This window comes from Sturnira hondurensis, unplaced genomic scaffold (assembly GCF_014824575.4).
Source record: "Sturnira hondurensis isolate 20B ecotype Veracruz unplaced genomic scaffold, ASM1482457v3 Scaffold0001872, whole genome shotgun sequence".
NCBI classification, from domain to species: domain Eukaryota; kingdom Metazoa; phylum Chordata; class Mammalia; order Chiroptera; family Phyllostomidae; genus Sturnira; species Sturnira hondurensis.
In genome coordinates this window covers 3,118,714-3,134,535 of record NW_028074503.1, presented here as the reverse complement: position 1 = coordinate 3,134,535, position 15,822 = coordinate 3,118,714, and the positions used below count along the sequence as shown (strand labels likewise).

Here is a 15,822-nt window from a genome sequence, read left to right as displayed (position 1 = left end):
GGGCAGCTGATCAGCAATCCCCACTCCACGAGTCACATTAATTCCCCGCTGCCACGCAACCTAACAGATTCACGGATCCTGGGGATATGACATGGCATCTTTGGCAGCGTGGGGTGGGGCGGGGACATTATTTTGCCCAACACAACAATAATGACAGCTTCCTCATAAGACTGTTTCAAGGATATGCGTATTTCTAAATTCTTTCCATTTTTCAAGATACAGTTCTAAACACTGAAACTCATTCAAAAGGTCTTTCCACTCATTCACTCAAACACTGACTTGAGTTAATGAAACAAAGCCTATCAAGTACTGAGAGCTGGCAGCCTGCAAGCACTCAGTAAATACACCCACTGTTACCTTACGACATTCCTAACTTTTCAATTCCTTTTGACAATACGGTCACTGCCATAAGAATCCCCTTCTCAGTCTGAACTTTCTGAGATCTGTCTTCCTAAAACCTAGCCATGCGTTGCTTTCATTGTCAACTACCAAGTCCAACATGACTTCCCCACCGCCAACCTGTCCTCATGTTCAGGCAGAAAAAGAACTGGAGTGCGGCAGCTCCGGTCGCTGCCTCCCCTGCCGGCTGGGAGACGCAGTGCCCAGCGGGGCCAGCACAGAACTCATCACCCGTCCCTGTAACAGTGACGCTGAAGCTTTACACAGGCCCACCCCTGGCATCCTTGTTCCCCCCTTGGCTCCACCTGGTCTAGAACACGGCTAGAACAGACCACCTCAGCTTGGTTCTCTGCATGACAGCCACACAAAGCCTTCCAGCGGGTCCCCAATCCAGCCTCGTGGAATTTACTGATTCTAAACAGATGAAGACTTTTCTGCTTGAAGTAGACTCCATCCTCCATCAGCACCACGCCTTCCACCGCAGAGGGTCACTTCCACTTCACACGCCGGCTGGACTTTGTCTCATGCTGCAGACAGGACTGGGTGAATTCGGGGATGGCCGAGGCCCCAAGGGTTATTACTGAGCAACAACCCTGACTACGATCATGAGGCTCACTTATGTTTTCTGTTTTGTTTTTCTAATAACACAAGTCATTTATTGTGTTTGGTGCAAAGTTTTTAGCATCTTTTTCCCCTCCAATCTTACGTTGTACTTAACATTCATGGTCAGGTCAGGCACTGAGTATTGAGACAGATGCTTCCCTCTCGGCATGTCAGCTGCCCTCTGGTCCTTGCTGAGATGGGAGCCCAAATCCTCCTCTATGTTTGTGCCTTTGTCACATGGTCAGCCGGTTGGGGATCAGAAGAGTCTCATCACCAGGGTCTTCAGAGCCAGAACAGCAAGCAGGCCCCGGGGTGGCCTGAAGCCTGAGAGGCTGGTCTGGGCTGGTCAGGGGTCACAAGGAGGCTTGGGAGCTGGGTGCAGCGTATGAGGGGGCAGAAGTCGGGGCTGGAGCAGGCTCCTGTCAGTCTCTCTCCCCCGGGTGCAGGAAGAGGTGGACACCAGTACTCAGACCGTTCTGTTTTCAGTCCAGACCTTCCAGAGATCTCTGACCAACGCCTCCAGCCTTCTCCAAAAGCCTCGTTCCTCCCCAGCACGGGCAGGCACACACTAGCTGAGGGACCCCAACACTCGCTGCAGGAATGTCCCTCTGGTGTGGTGGTGTGTATATGCCTCCAGACACGGGAGGGGGGAATCGGAGACCCCTCCCCAGCCACTGCAGCTTAAGACTTGTTTTCTTGAAGTTTATACCTACTTTTTAAGCCTTAGTTGAATAGAGAACATGATTGTATGACTCTTCAGAGATTTTAGAAGAGCAAAATTGAGCTCTCTCATCAAATAATTTTTGTCAGGACTTCTGAAACCTACACCAGGGCCCCTCCTACTCACCATGGCTGGAGTGGAGCTCATGCACACGTCCCCGGCCACCCTCCATGGGGCCATCTCCCACCTGCTGCCGTGGGGGCAATTCTCCTTCCCTTTCGAAAGGCTGGGTCACATCCTCCCATTCATCAGCTCAACCACAATTTCCTCCTGTCGACTCAGAAATGGCATTTTCTTCCCAACTCTCTTTCATCTAAGAACAATCCATCCTCACTCACAAACCAGAGGCGGTAGGGGAGCACCTCCCACCCTTTCATCCTCTGTTGGCACGAGAAAAGCAGTTCTCACCTGGCCAGTTACAACTGCCTATCCCCACAGCCTCCAGCCTGTGGTTCCCACAGCAGGTCGGAGAGCCTGCTTTCCTGTCCCAAATTCCAGTTCTCAGATCTTCGGATAAGCTAATGGTCTCTTCTGGCTCCCTCCAAAACGTCCTCAGCAAAACTGCAGCCACTGCATGCTCTGCGGACTGTTTATATTGTTCCCGGGTCAAGGGTTTGCCAAGGAAGGTGGCTGTGTAATGTACACTGGAAATCCCATCAGTCCAAATCTTTTATTAGCTACATGCTCTGCTGCCAAAACTTGCCAAGTGATTACCCGACTTTGTACCCTGGACAGCGTTCGGAGGGGGGGAATTCCATCCCTGCAGCCCAGTCCTTTGTCTTGGCCACCGATTTTATTTAGCAGTGAAAGGCTTTCTCTGCTTATTTTATGGTTAAAGAAATTATGGGTAAAAACACAAAGGGAAATTAATGATGAATAATTATACTAACATGACATAAGGAAGGTGTGGATTCAGTAATGAAGAGCCACAAAAGATAAGAAAAGTACAGTGGTTAAATATGAGGCACAGTAACTGTGACAGTGAGAGGAAGGGGGAGACAGGGAGACTCAGAATATTCTGTTTAACAAATGACAGTTAGGCACATTTGAACGGAAAGCTCTGTACTTAAAATAAGAATATATACTGGCTATGGAAAAATTATTTGACAAGAAAGCTCAATTTTGCTATTCTAAAATCACTGAATAGCCATAAAATTACGTTCTCTATTCAACTAAGGTTTAAAAAGTAGGTATAAATATCAAGAAAACAAACCTTAAAAGTTGTAATCATCACCATTCATGTTGCACAATGTGTTTTACACCGAGTGACAGTAAGGCTGGGCCGGAGTCATTCCCTGAGTCTAACGACCTTTTAGCCATTTTCATTTGGTGGGGATTAGAGCGTTCGTGGTCTTGTGTGAATCAGGAGACCAAACAAAGTGGTTTTCTCAGAGGACCTCGGCTCTGGGTGGTGTCTCTAATTTTCATGTTCAGGGAATGTCACTATCCAGGCCACAGCTTAATAGAGAGAAGCTGTCCCTAAGGGGTACGAGGGTCCCCAAGCAGCAGGAGACCCAAGAGGTCTTGGAGCTCCGTTCCAGTGCCACCCTGAGCTGCCACAGATAGACTTAGCCACTCCATCACCAACTTACCACCAACAATGTTTTGCATGTGTTTACCACCAGGAGAGTTTTAACACTGAGGTCACAGAACTTTCAACCATAATAATTTTCATTTGCCAGCACTTTCCTGGAGAAACACACACTCCACGTGTGAGCAGCCCTGGAACGTGAATCAGTGCCCAGGAAGAATCTGCGGGCAAAGTCATGACTCGACTCTCCTAAAGCCCTCAAAGCTAGCACAAAACCCAAGTTCAAGCACAAAACCCAAGTTCAAGCACAGACCTGGTGGGGCAGTTCCTGACCAAAGCACAAAGCTCTGGTGAAAAAAGAAAACAAAACTCAACGAAGCAGAAAAAAAAGGGGAAAAACAAAACATAAAAACCCTCCATTGTTTTTCTGTTCAACGTTTTCTATAAAAATATATTTGAATACTATTAAAAATACAGTTTGTGGTTAATCCAAAAATCTCACCTTCGGTCAGTGATAGGAAGCATTATTTCCTACGGACTTCTTTGGATGATCTGGCAGGAATGGGGTGGAAAGAGTCTATTTGGGAGGGCCACAGGAGGTCCTGTTCGTCTCAGCAGCGCGGGCTGCACTTGGCTGAGGTCTGGTCATTCAGACGGTCCCCGCCTCCCTTCCCCACTGGACCCGCCCCCCTTCCCCACGGGACCCGCCCCCTCCTACAATTGCGATGGGCAGCTTCGGCCAGCATAGTACCTGCCGTTCCTTGTATCATGTTGCCGCATATTCTTGATAAAATGAATCTTCTTAAAGTTCTTTGGTCTGGGCGAACCTGAGAGAGTTCGACATCTGAAAAAGAAAGTCGTTTCCAAAATACAGTCAGTTGCTGGCTGGACAGCTGAGACGTCTCCACACAAAGACAGGAAGGAAAGACCAGACACATGGCTTGAGTCACCCCAAGGATAATGAGGACAGTATGGCTGGAAGCTAGGAAGCTTTAAAAAACCCAATGACAGACAACTTCCTTGATAATACCGATAATAATTTATATGGGTATCTGAAAAGCCAGCTAATGAAAACTATTGTCCTCAGTTACAATAACATAACCTACCCGGATACCAAAGACATTATTCTTTCTTGTCATCTCAGAAAGAATTCTCCTGTATCAACACAGGTAATGGAAATAGAAAACTATAAATTTAAAGAATCTAGAGGGGAAACAACACTGGAAAATTCAGTTTAAAAACAACCCTGAATCATTTTTCGTTTGTAGCAGAACTCTGACCTTGAGCTTCCTTCAATTTCCACTATGCCTGGAAGTCACAGCTTTACTCTGAATGAGAATCAGAGGCCTGGTTTGTGGCTTTTGCTTTCCTTTTTTGTTTTTAAGACAAATTTTAAATACATAAAATGACTTGGATTCAGTTCTGCCCCCTGGAATATAGGATGCGTGCTCCCACGGCAGGATGGACACCCCTAACCACAGGCTGAAAGGATCGTGTTTGTGTGTATTATCTCACAGTTATCTGGCAAACTCTAAGTCATGCAGCTGTAACAACAATAAGAAAAGCAGTAAAAAATTTTTAAAATTAAAAATCCAACCAACAAGAGTGTTAAGTTTAGTCTCTTCTTGAAAAGGAAGTTGTGACTTTTCTATTTTGGTTTTGGCTACTGAATTTTATTACTGATAAACCTTCCCGACCGTGCGCCCCTGGGGGCTGATGGTACCATCAGAAGTGGGGACCTGAGAACTTACATTTCAGAGGGGAAGTTACGGAGAGCTGTGCCCGGCTGCCCAAAGCCACAGTGAGGTCCGGGCGGGAGCCATTCTCCAAGTTCAGTCAGTTTTGAACTTGAAGCTTCAAGTACAAGAGTGACAAGGTGACACAACAAGGAGGTGCAGTTGAGGGCAGGTGGGGTGTGGGGCAGGGTGGGCACAGGACTAAGGGATGGACAAAGCCACAGACCTCCAGAGCGGCTCCAATCTCTAAAATCTCCCAAGGCCCCAGTTCAAGGGAAGTGAGGTGATGCCACTGTACAGACCTCAGTGTGTACATCTCCCTAAACCTCCTCACCCACCCTCTAAGAAGGCTCAATCTTTCTTGAAGCCCTTTCCTAGAGGGCACAGAAAATTATTTTTTTCATAAGAAACATCACCTTCAAATGTAATTTAACTTGAAAACAATCACGCTGAAGTGAATTAGCACCAGCCAAAGCAAAGACATAACATCAGATATTCAGTGACTTTCATCAGAAAAAGGGGGCTCCCCTGCCCTTGGGTGTTGAGGAGAAAAAGTGCCCTTTCTGGTCAAGTCCCCTACAGTAGGGCAGGGTCCACAGCCTGTGTGTCCCTGCAAGACGCTTCAGCAGACCCATCCCAAAATTCACTACGGACCCTGACCTATCACGGGTAATACTCCTTCCCTGGCGCTGCTGTGAAGATTCAATGTGATGATGTGCACGAGAGCTTCATAAATTGTCAGGTGACATGGTCAAATACAAATATGCACACTCATACCTATGTATCTACATGTAAATATTCACATATACACATCGGGTGCTGTGATCATTAACAGAACATTAGCTACAAAGGGTGAATACAAACCTCTGCTGTTAAAGCTGCAGTCCTTATGAAGGGTCCTGAGTCCTTAATTTTGAGTAGATTCATTTAAAGACTTACAGAGCCCTGTCTGAGGGCACCTAGTAGATGTTTCCTGTAGACTTCAGGCAGGGTTTGAATAGCGGACAGCACCCACCAATCCCACGCCCCCTTCTCGCCTTCTAAACCCAGACTTAGCCTTGCTGGGCTCCAAGGGCCGGGGATATCTGACCTGAGGCCCGTGGGCTGCATGCGGCCCAGGATGTCTATGAATGCAGCCCAACACAAAATCGTAAATTTACTTAAAACATGATGAGATTATTTTGTGATTATGTGTCACAATGTATTTAATGTGTGGCCCAAGACAACTCTTCTTCTTCCAGTGTGGCCCAGACGTGCCAAAAGGTTGGGCACCCCTGGTATAGCCTCATTCTGCCTTCTTGGGGCAGCTCTCTGGAGAGACCCAGAACCCCAAACTGCCTCAGTTCTATGTCCAGAAGTGAATGCTTGGGTTTGCAAGCCTCTCAAGGTTCCCAACTGCTTCTCTAACACACAGAAGATTCTAGAAACATGTAGTCACTGGAGAGGGAAGAACCTCTGAGAGTGTAAAGGTGTGCTTCCATTAGTTTCTGGACAGGGCCAAGTGTTCAGGAGTGTCTGCACATCCTTACCCCACTTCCCCCAAAAGGAGAGGTTCCTGGACCAGCCAGTCTGGGGCAGCGGGCCCAGAGCGAGACAGTGAGCCAGACTGTGAGGGTACCTTCCCAGTCCTACCCCCGCGGGGGGAAGCTGGTAGCCATCCCAGACCAGAGGAGGGATGATCCAAGCTGCTCCCTGTCTCCTGTGCCTGCAGAGAGAGGTACTGCTGCCATTCAGGTTTCCAAACAAAATCCCCCAGGCTTCTGCAGGAACTGGAAGTCAGCACAAGAGCCGTAGGTAGGTGTCAGCCAAAGCATGAGAAGGAGAGGGTGCAGTAATCACTTAACAGAGCACCAGCCAGCTCCCACCAACCCAGACACACTGGAAAACTGGGGCAGGTGGCGATGGCAGTCACATCTGCCATAAACGAACCGAGGGTTTTCCGCACACAGGATGGGGAGTCCTAGGTCCTCATTTCTAAGGGACTAGGTAACCACCAGGCAGGTGGAAACCGCTTGGTCTGTAAACCCTCTCCTCGAAAAAGCTCCTTCCTGGAGTTTTAAGTGGACACAGGCAACTTACTAACAAATTGTGACGCACGAAGGAAAAGCAGGACTTTTAAAAGGAGAACTTAACAAAGGTGCCATGTGTTGCTATCAGCCTCCAATTCTAGCTGCGCAGGCTCCTCCTTCCAGGAGCTGTTTTTCTTGCATTTTTTTAAGCATTCAACTAAACCACCAGGGAACCTCAGAAATGCTTGAAGAGCACTGTGGCGTTAGCAACAATTGCCAAGGAAACTAGAAGGCTGAGCCCTCAAGTTGTGTCAGCTTAAGCAAAGAACAAATTAATTTTGAAAGTGCCTGCCTGAATTAATGTGTAAATAGCCATGTAAAAACATACATTTTAAGTGATGCAAAATTAAATAAGGATACAATTAAATTACGAACAAGTTTAATGAAGGATCAGCTCTTTCTTGTTAGCACTGATTATGAATACACTTACTTAGGCAAAAGGCTTTTAACAGATGCCTTGGAGCCGTTTGTTCAATGCGCTGAGTTTAAAAGCAAATTGGGTTAATAGCCTTCGGACCACAGTTCCCCAAATACTTCAGTGTCAGTAATGGTATATTAATTTCACAGACCAGGGGAGCTGGAAAGGACTTCAGCAATCAGCCAATTTGCCACTCCCATTTAACAGATGGGAAAACTGAGGCCCCAGAGAAGCTAAGTAAATTTCCAAGGCCACGTAACCAGTTAGTAATCAGGCCAAGCAGTGAAGTCCCCTGACTCCTAAACTGTTTTTAATGTTTTAAAAAAAGTACATTAGGGAAAATAAAGACTTCTTAAATTGTCTAAATTCCCTTGATTTCTGACTTATTTTTAAATGCTGTACTTATACAAGGTTTGTTGGAAATTACACATAGCAGTCTGTAAGAGCTGGATGAAGTTACAGTTGAGGGGGAGAAGCCATTTTTACTCTGCTTACTTGTCCTGTCAGAGTGACCTGTCATGCCGGGTAGGAGCAGAGGGCCAGCCTGGGCGGATCCTGAGAGGTACAGGGGTGATGGGGCAGGAGACCAGGAACCTGCTCCCCAGTGTCTCCTCAGTGCTTCCGTGCACCTGGAGTCCCTAATGAGGGAGTGACATTTTTTTTTTACCTGGTTCCCTGGCTCACAGCTACCACCCTGCCCCAACAACTGCGGCTTCTCGAAGCCTGTAGGAACATAAGGGGCTTTTCAGTTCTACTCATTGATTTTTCCGTTTGTGGGACCTGCTCAAATGCCAAAGCTACTTGGTGCCACCTGAGAACGTTTCCCCCCCACTCTTGCTGATTACTGTGGACCAGAGCCAGTTTCCCCACTTGACTTTTAATGCAGCGTTTTTCAGGCCTCCTTCAGGGAAACAGCCCTGCTCCCAGCATTTGGAAGGTGGCACACAGGACAGCAGCTGCACCCACACCATGTTTGTCACGCAGCTATACACCATTCAGCCTAGGATGGGCCCAGAGGTCACAAATGTGTTCACGAAGACTTCAAAAGTGGAAACCAAACTCTCTGGCCCTAGCCTTCTCTTTGGAATAAAGTCAGTGATGAGATTCAGGGTCACCTGACACTTGTGACCAGACCCAGGCCTGTCTATGCTCCGCCCTTCATCCCAGTGGTCTGTGCATAAGACCTAGAACCTGGGAGTGAGGCTCCTGGCACAGAAGGAGCCAGCTCCAGGGTGAGAGTCCTCCCTTCACATCAGCACCCTCCCAGGCTCCAAGCAAGGAGCCTGGGACTCCCAAATCTTGGCCAGCAGCCAGAGAACAAGGGGTGCAGATGTGCGTTTCCCCAGGAGCTGGTATGGGTTGAGGGAAGCACATTCTCCTGTGGGCCTCCCCCTCCTCCACCTGCATACATGCCCTATAAAACCAGCATCCCATCTTGCGTCAGCATCTTCTGCAGAGAGGAGTCCCCCAACCCCACACAGGCCACCCGGCTTGGGCTTCAGTGAGGACTAAAAAAGATGCAGTGTATGGGTACTGTCTTCTGCCCCAAGGCTGGCCTCGCTGGACTGCGGTCCACATGGGGCTGGCAGAGAAATGTAGGATTGGAGGAGGGAGGCTGCCAGTTAGAGGCACAGCACAGCTCAGCAATTGCTGTCACCCAAAAAAAAGATGCCTCGTAAGCACTTTTGTAATCCGGAGGGAGAAATGGAATCCTTTCAGCCCTCAGGGAGCACTCACATCTCTCCTAATAGAGTTTCCCCAGCAACTGGCCATACGCAGAGCCACCGTGGGCGCTTCCTGATGAAGCCCAGGACTGTGACTGCTGTGTCACTGCTGTGTCACTGCACTGGGGAAAGCTGGGCCACGGTGGGCTCTTCAGCAAGCAGCAGCTTTCAAAAATGAAAGGAAAACAGCACCCAAAGTCACATGCAAACTGGCTATCCAATGTGTAAATAGACTTTAGTAGTTTTTTAGCTCTACGGGTCCTCAGGGTGAGGGTCTGGGGATCAGAAGGTCATCCTTAAAATTTAATTCTGTAGATCAAGAACTTAATTTAAAAAAAAAAGCAAACTTTGGCGACATCATTTAAACGCATATAAAAGCAATACTGGCAAGTCATTTAAACACATATAAAAGCAATACCGGGAACTTACCTCCGTAGTGGGGCGTTCTCTTCAATGTCTTCCAGGGTCTCCAAGGACGATCTCTGGGAGATAAGGCGACGTCTGCAGAGAGAGAGAGGGGAGGGGTGAAATCTAGGAGTTAAAACTGCATTGTGAAGTGGATTGGGCATTTCTGTAAATCTAAACTGTTCTTAAGCAATAAAGTCCATTAAAAATAAGATGAGACAAGAACTATCCTTAAGAGGCTGCCATCTTCCCAGACTGCACCCTGAATGCCAGGCCCATCTGGCCTTCCCTGGTCACAGGGCTGCTTTGTGGTGATGAGGAAAGTAACTGATCCTTTTTATGTTGCAATTTCTGCCAAAAGACAAAAAAAAAGTGCCTCTCATTATATACAACTGAGGTACCCTGTGCAATTTTTCTCAAACATTAGATACTACTGTGAAGTATTCAACTATTATGGCCTGTACCAGATTAGCTGACAAACATTACATTTTAGTTTGCAGGCCCGCGCTCAATCCACTGAGCTACACCAGCCAGGGCAAATATTACATTTTAAAGCTATATTAAATAAAATCTCAATTAGGATGCAATAAAATCATTAGTAAGCAGTGAAAAGTTATGGTCTCTGGATGGCCATGATTTCAAAAGCAACTGGAAACAAGAAAGACATTATTCCTTGGGAGAGTTTCTTGAAGACCACTAAGAATAAATATTGGGGCCTGTTTAGACAATACCTTTACTCTTTCTGGCTGCTGGAGAATTGCAAGCACCTGCTAAAACCCCCTCAATCTAGCTTCTTTTGCCGGACTGAGGCAAGAACAGGTCCCAGGTAACTGAGACTATCTGGCATGGAGATCAGGGTGGGGTGGCAGTAACCTTACAGTGAATCCATCTGAACAAGGACCATCATAGAATGCGATCTGGCTAAGGCGAGAAGACAGTAAAAATCTGACTGGGTCTTTCCTTACCTTGAAAAAAAATGGAACTAAAATTAGAGGGGTAAGTCTATTTTATATTACGGTTAACAAAATTTAGATTAAGAACATGCAATTTATAAGTATATTCTAATGTGTTCTCAAGGGCAACAAAAAAAATAAATAGGTTGTTTTGTTTTGTGTCTACCTTTTCTGACCATCTACCCTGATACCTTTTACTTCATGTTTTACTTTTTCATAAGACAATCAGAAAGATCATTTCTGAAAACTATTCAAGGGCTTCATCAATTTTCTTTTTCTTTTCAAGATTTTTATTTATTTATTTTTAGAGAAAGGGAGGGGGGAGAGAGAGAAACATCAATATGTAGTTGCCTCTCGCATGTACCCAAGTGGGGACCTGGCCCACAAGCCTGGAGTGTGCCCTGACTGGGAATCAAACTGGGGACCCTTTGGTTCACAGGCCGGAACTCAAGTGCCAAGGAAAGAATTCACCAAATGGCACCACGAACACAGAGATGCAGTACCTGACCTTCCTACATAAAATAAGGACTCTTTTGCTGCCACAAGGACATGCCCTGTGGTGGTAACACGGCAGTGCTCATCTGTGCCCCCTGCCACCTGGCTAGAGCCTTCCAAGGTATGTAACAACCTCACCCTTTGCCCTCTATCCGCAGAAAGCGTGCAGTGGAAGAGAAGGCTAAGGGCAGGTGGCCAACCTCCACCAGGCGCTTTCTACCCCACGATCTGCCTCATAGACTCAGCCCATTACACCCTGCAAACTCCTTATCATCAGGCACAGCTAGGAAGCAAAGGTCTGCATATTTTAATGGCTGACGAGAATACTTAGCCTTGGACCAAAATATCATGCCCCCTTATTAACCAAGCAGACATACAGTAAGAGACCGACGGACCTCAAAACAGCAGCATTATGTGCTGACATCATCCAATGAAGTGTCTGTGTCTGGTCCTCAGACTGAGTCCTCGGGTTCTCCATCTTATCTGACAATTACCGTTTGGGCCCTTCCACACTGGCCACAGCACTTTTGAGGCTAATGTGGTTTACGTTCAATGCTTGTATGTAAGTTGGCCTCGCTAAAGCCTCCAGACTGGTTTCAGAACATTACCTTTTAAACGTTCGGCTGTGCCTGAGCAAGGAAATCATGATTTATGACAAGACTGTGTCTCTGGATATCCACACTTGGACCAACTAATCCATGTATCAGTAGGGCTAATGGTTCATCTGTGAGTGCAAGTCACTGTGTGCTGCTAGGACCCTGGGCTGGTCACAGAGGCAGTTACAACAGATCCACGGACACTGGAAGCTTAAAGAAATGTCACTGGGAGAAAGGAAAAAGTCCCATAGAAAAGCACGTGACTGTCGTGACAGAGGACTCGGTGAGGTGGGACCCGGGGCCAGTATTTGTAACGTGTCTTTTAGGCACAAGAGTCTCTCTCCCTGGGTCCACTTTCAGGGCAGGGGCAGTGACCCCCCCACCCACACTAGCCGATTGGGAGAAAATGGGGCCCACAGCCTGGCCCTCCTGAAAGCTGGCCAAAGCTCTGTCGCTGTCCCAGTCGACAGCATTCCGGGGACCCCAGAAGAGTGAAGGGTGAGGTGGGAGCTGTGCTCTGGGCAGCCTCATCAGTACTTCTGGAAGAAGGACATTTCTTCTTTGCCTGGTGTGCAAAGCACCTTGGAGACGGGTGAAGTGGGCAGGGCAGGGCAGGGGGCAAATGCCAGAAGAACCTCACCCAAGCCAGACGCTGGGCTCGCCACTGTCTCTGCTGACCAGTGAGGCCAGGGCAGGGTCATCCGTGGGTCTAGTAGTGCCCACTGGTCATGGCTAATCTCCTTATGGGGCAATGTCGGACAGCAGACCTCAGGGGACACAGTTGTCCAGGGACAACTCTAGTCTGAGAGTGAGGAAGAAAGCCCATAACAAGGAAGAGGACCCCCTGGCCTTGGCATCAAGTGAGGACGTGTAACTCATAAACATTCTCCACCCCGGCTGCACATGGAAGCCCCAGGGAACCCTGAAAATCTCTGGGAGCAAGACACAAATTCTGAGAGCAAGAAGGGACCACCTGGGCCGACCATCGCTACCATCGCCATCCTCACAAAAGGGCCATTTCCTACGTGGCTCTAGTCCTCTCCAGGCATGCAGCCCCCTTCCTGGCTGTAAGACAGGCTGCTGGGGCACACTTGCCCCTCCACAGGTACCAAGGAAGTGTGGCTTCGCAGCCATCTCAGCTACGCAGGTGATGGGTAAGCTGAGGTTACGATGACCTCAGATCTGTTCAGTTATTATGACGAAAAATAAGAAACACCCAACCATAAAAATAACTTATCAACCTAATCATATGATGCCCACACACTTGTAATTTATGTGCTTTGTTGCCCTGTCCATCCCCCACTGGCCAGCTCCCTCCCCCAGACAGAACTGAACCGCACCAGACAGTGAGCTGCGCAGGGAGGGACACTGCCTGCCTCGCCTGTGTCACCCTAGGGACGGAGCATGCTTTCCAAACAGCAGGTACTCAAGCAAGGCTGGGTGAATAAAGTAATGAACTCCCTCTTCAGGCGGATGGGTGTCTGTGGATTTTCCCCAAGAGCTCCTGACCTTGCACTTGATGCTCTTCTACACACAGTTCCTCGTGGGGCCTCTCTATTTAGGATAGGAGTTCCCAGTCTGGCCACCAGAAGCCCCGAAATCATCCCCAAGCTGCCCAATGCCTCACTACAAGGACAGGTGGGCAGAAAACGCTCGTCTAGTGGGGAGGAGGGTGTGGAGAAGGGAGAGTCCCCTCCAAGCACAGCTGAGCAGTTCACAGGTACGAGGTAGAATCTGCTTAACGTGGATTTCTTCTGTTTAATTTATTAAACATTCACATTTCCAAATGGAATTTTATATGGCTCACTGTAAAAAATATATATACATATATCTCAAACCAGGAAATGCATCAAATAGAAACTGAGGGAATGATCTGCTAATCCTGGTGCCCAGAGAGCACCCTCTGCGAGTGTGGTGTTTACCCTTTCAGTGATTAAAACTTTGAAAAGGAAAAGGGTTTGCCTCTTTACAAACAAAGGCTGCCAGGAAGAACACCGCCACGGGACAAAGCTGGCCTCTGGCTCTACTGTCAGGGATACTCGCAGCATCTAAGACAGAAAAATGGGGACTCAGATGGAGAGCAGCCCAGAGGGCACCCCAGGGCTGGGCACCCTGCTCTCTCCACAATTTCTGGCTGTGAGTGAGCTAGCAAGAAAAGCAGTCCCCGTAAGGGGGCCATGCTTGATTGCTCACAACTCCAGTTCTGGGGGGTGAAGGACCACCAGCAGGTTTAGGGCTCCAACCTCACCCTCGAGGCCGAGTCCTGATGCCCCCGGAGCCAACAGCCTTTACCACGTGGAGCTGCAGGCGTGGGAGCAGTGGCTCGAGACTGTTCCAGGGGCTGGAGAACTGTGAGGACACAGACCACGGCCCACGTACAGCGGGGGCTGCAGGGCCGCTGCAAGGAGTTGGGGCTGGACAGCGAGCGGCCCACTTCAACCCAGGGCCAAAGGGAGCTCCCTCTCTGAGCCTCCTTTTCTGACTTCAACCTGTAAAGCTTCCTAGTGCCCAACCAGGCCCCAGCAAGAAAGGGCTGGAGGGTAACCAGCCTAGAAAGCAGAGCTAACCTTTTTGGCAGACAGGAAAATTCACTGGTAAACATCAAAACATCCCCTCCCCTGGTTCTTCTATCCCCACATCACAGGCACGTAGTCTTGTGTTCTGGAAATAGTGTTCAACTCAGGCGGAAACGGTGGTCCCAAAGAGCAGGGTGCAAATCTGTAACTTGTAGGCTGGCCTGTTGTGGAAGCCTAGTATTGACAGGAGCCTGAGCGAGAACCACCTCCGCACATCTAAGAATTATACTTTCACTGACATATCTTTGGTGAAAATGCTGGTTTTTCAAATATACCAGGTTCTCTGAAGGCCAAATGCCCCTCTAACATGCCATGGGTACAGCCGTTGCTTCTCTCACACAGCTGTGAGCTGTTGAGGCCACAGCACCATGAGCCTGCTCTCCAGATTCAGCAGCTAAAGGATGATAACTTTGTTCATGATTTGGCAAATCTCACAGCCAAGATTCCAGATGCGCTTTTAGCAGAAGTCAAATCAGACTGTGCTCACTGAAGAAGCAAGCTGTTTTGCAGCAATACGTATGTGTCCACAGATGAAGAATGAAAAGTCAGCTGTCGCCTCTTAACAGATGCTACATAGAGTCTTAAAGTGAAAATGCCCTTGGCTTCAGAACATGTCTGAAGACACGTTTTTCAGACACGCGCTTAGTTCTGCTTTCCACAGGTCCAAAGCTTTGTCTAGCAGCACAGCTGCCGAGGAAACTGAGTGTGGCCCTTACTTAATCACCCGGCAATGGCTACTTACTAGTCTGACTGCGGAGGAAATCCCAGGGGAGAGAGATGGGGCCTGACACTGCACTGGCAGACTGGCTGGGCCAGGCCACCAGGCTGCGGTGACCCGTGGAGCACCTTGCCACAACGCCTCTGAGCACAGGGCACACTGCGGGTGTGCTTGTGCAAGGGAAAACCTCCTCTCCCCCTGGCACCCTATGGGCCTAAACCCAGATCCACACCCAGGAAACCGACAGAAAGGGGCAATTCAAACTCCCCAGCAGGTCACAGGAGTCTTCCTTGAAAAGGAAGAAAAACAGAGTTATCTTTAAGAAAAGGAGAAATGCACAGATCGAGAAAAAGAGAAAATGCTAGGAAAATGATTTTGAATCTGGCTGTTTTAAAGTCTCCAGCTGATGAGTCTGGGAAAAAACAAATTAAAATCCATATACCAAAAATTGCCAATCAGCTGTTCAAATAAGATCTGTCTCTACATTTTTATATGCAGGTCAGGAAAGCAACCCTAGATGTTTACAGAGAATACAAAGGCGCTCGGCTTGCCTGTGTTTATTTTCATTTCAAGTTTCTCATCAGACTTGCCAAATTCTGGAAAACCAAGGTGTGAGGTCATCTCAGTGTTTACGGCTTTATTCACAGAATTTAAAAACCGGCCAGGAATTCACTCCTCAGACCTCCCCGTCCACCCTGCCCACGGCTGCCCTCCCTACCTTACAAAACACCCTTCACACCATGCCACTGCCCACTTCGAAGACCCACAACGATGCCCCGTGGGAACAAGTTTGAACTCTCCCAACAGAAGGACTGGAGGGGACGTTGGCAGACAGCAGCAAACACAGCAACCTGGCCATCCCGAAGACACCTGCCCAG

General features: G+C 48.3%; 1 protein-coding gene across 2 annotated transcripts in view; it reads right to left on the bottom strand.

The window, feature by feature from the left end:
• Positions 1–15,822, bottom strand: part of CABLES1 (Cdk5 and Abl enzyme substrate 1) — a 98,866-nt gene that overhangs the window by 46,792 nt on the left and 36,252 nt on the right. For both annotated transcript variants that reach the window (XM_037031901.1, XM_037031893.1), the window contains exons 2-3: positions 9,631–9,702; positions 4,006–4,098 (exon numbers count right to left, since the gene is read on the bottom strand). In XM_037031901.1, coding sequence (XP_036887796.1) covers positions 4,006–4,098; positions 9,631–9,702 — 165 coding nt within the window. The remainder of the gene's footprint in view (positions 1–4,005; positions 4,099–9,630; positions 9,703–15,822) is intronic.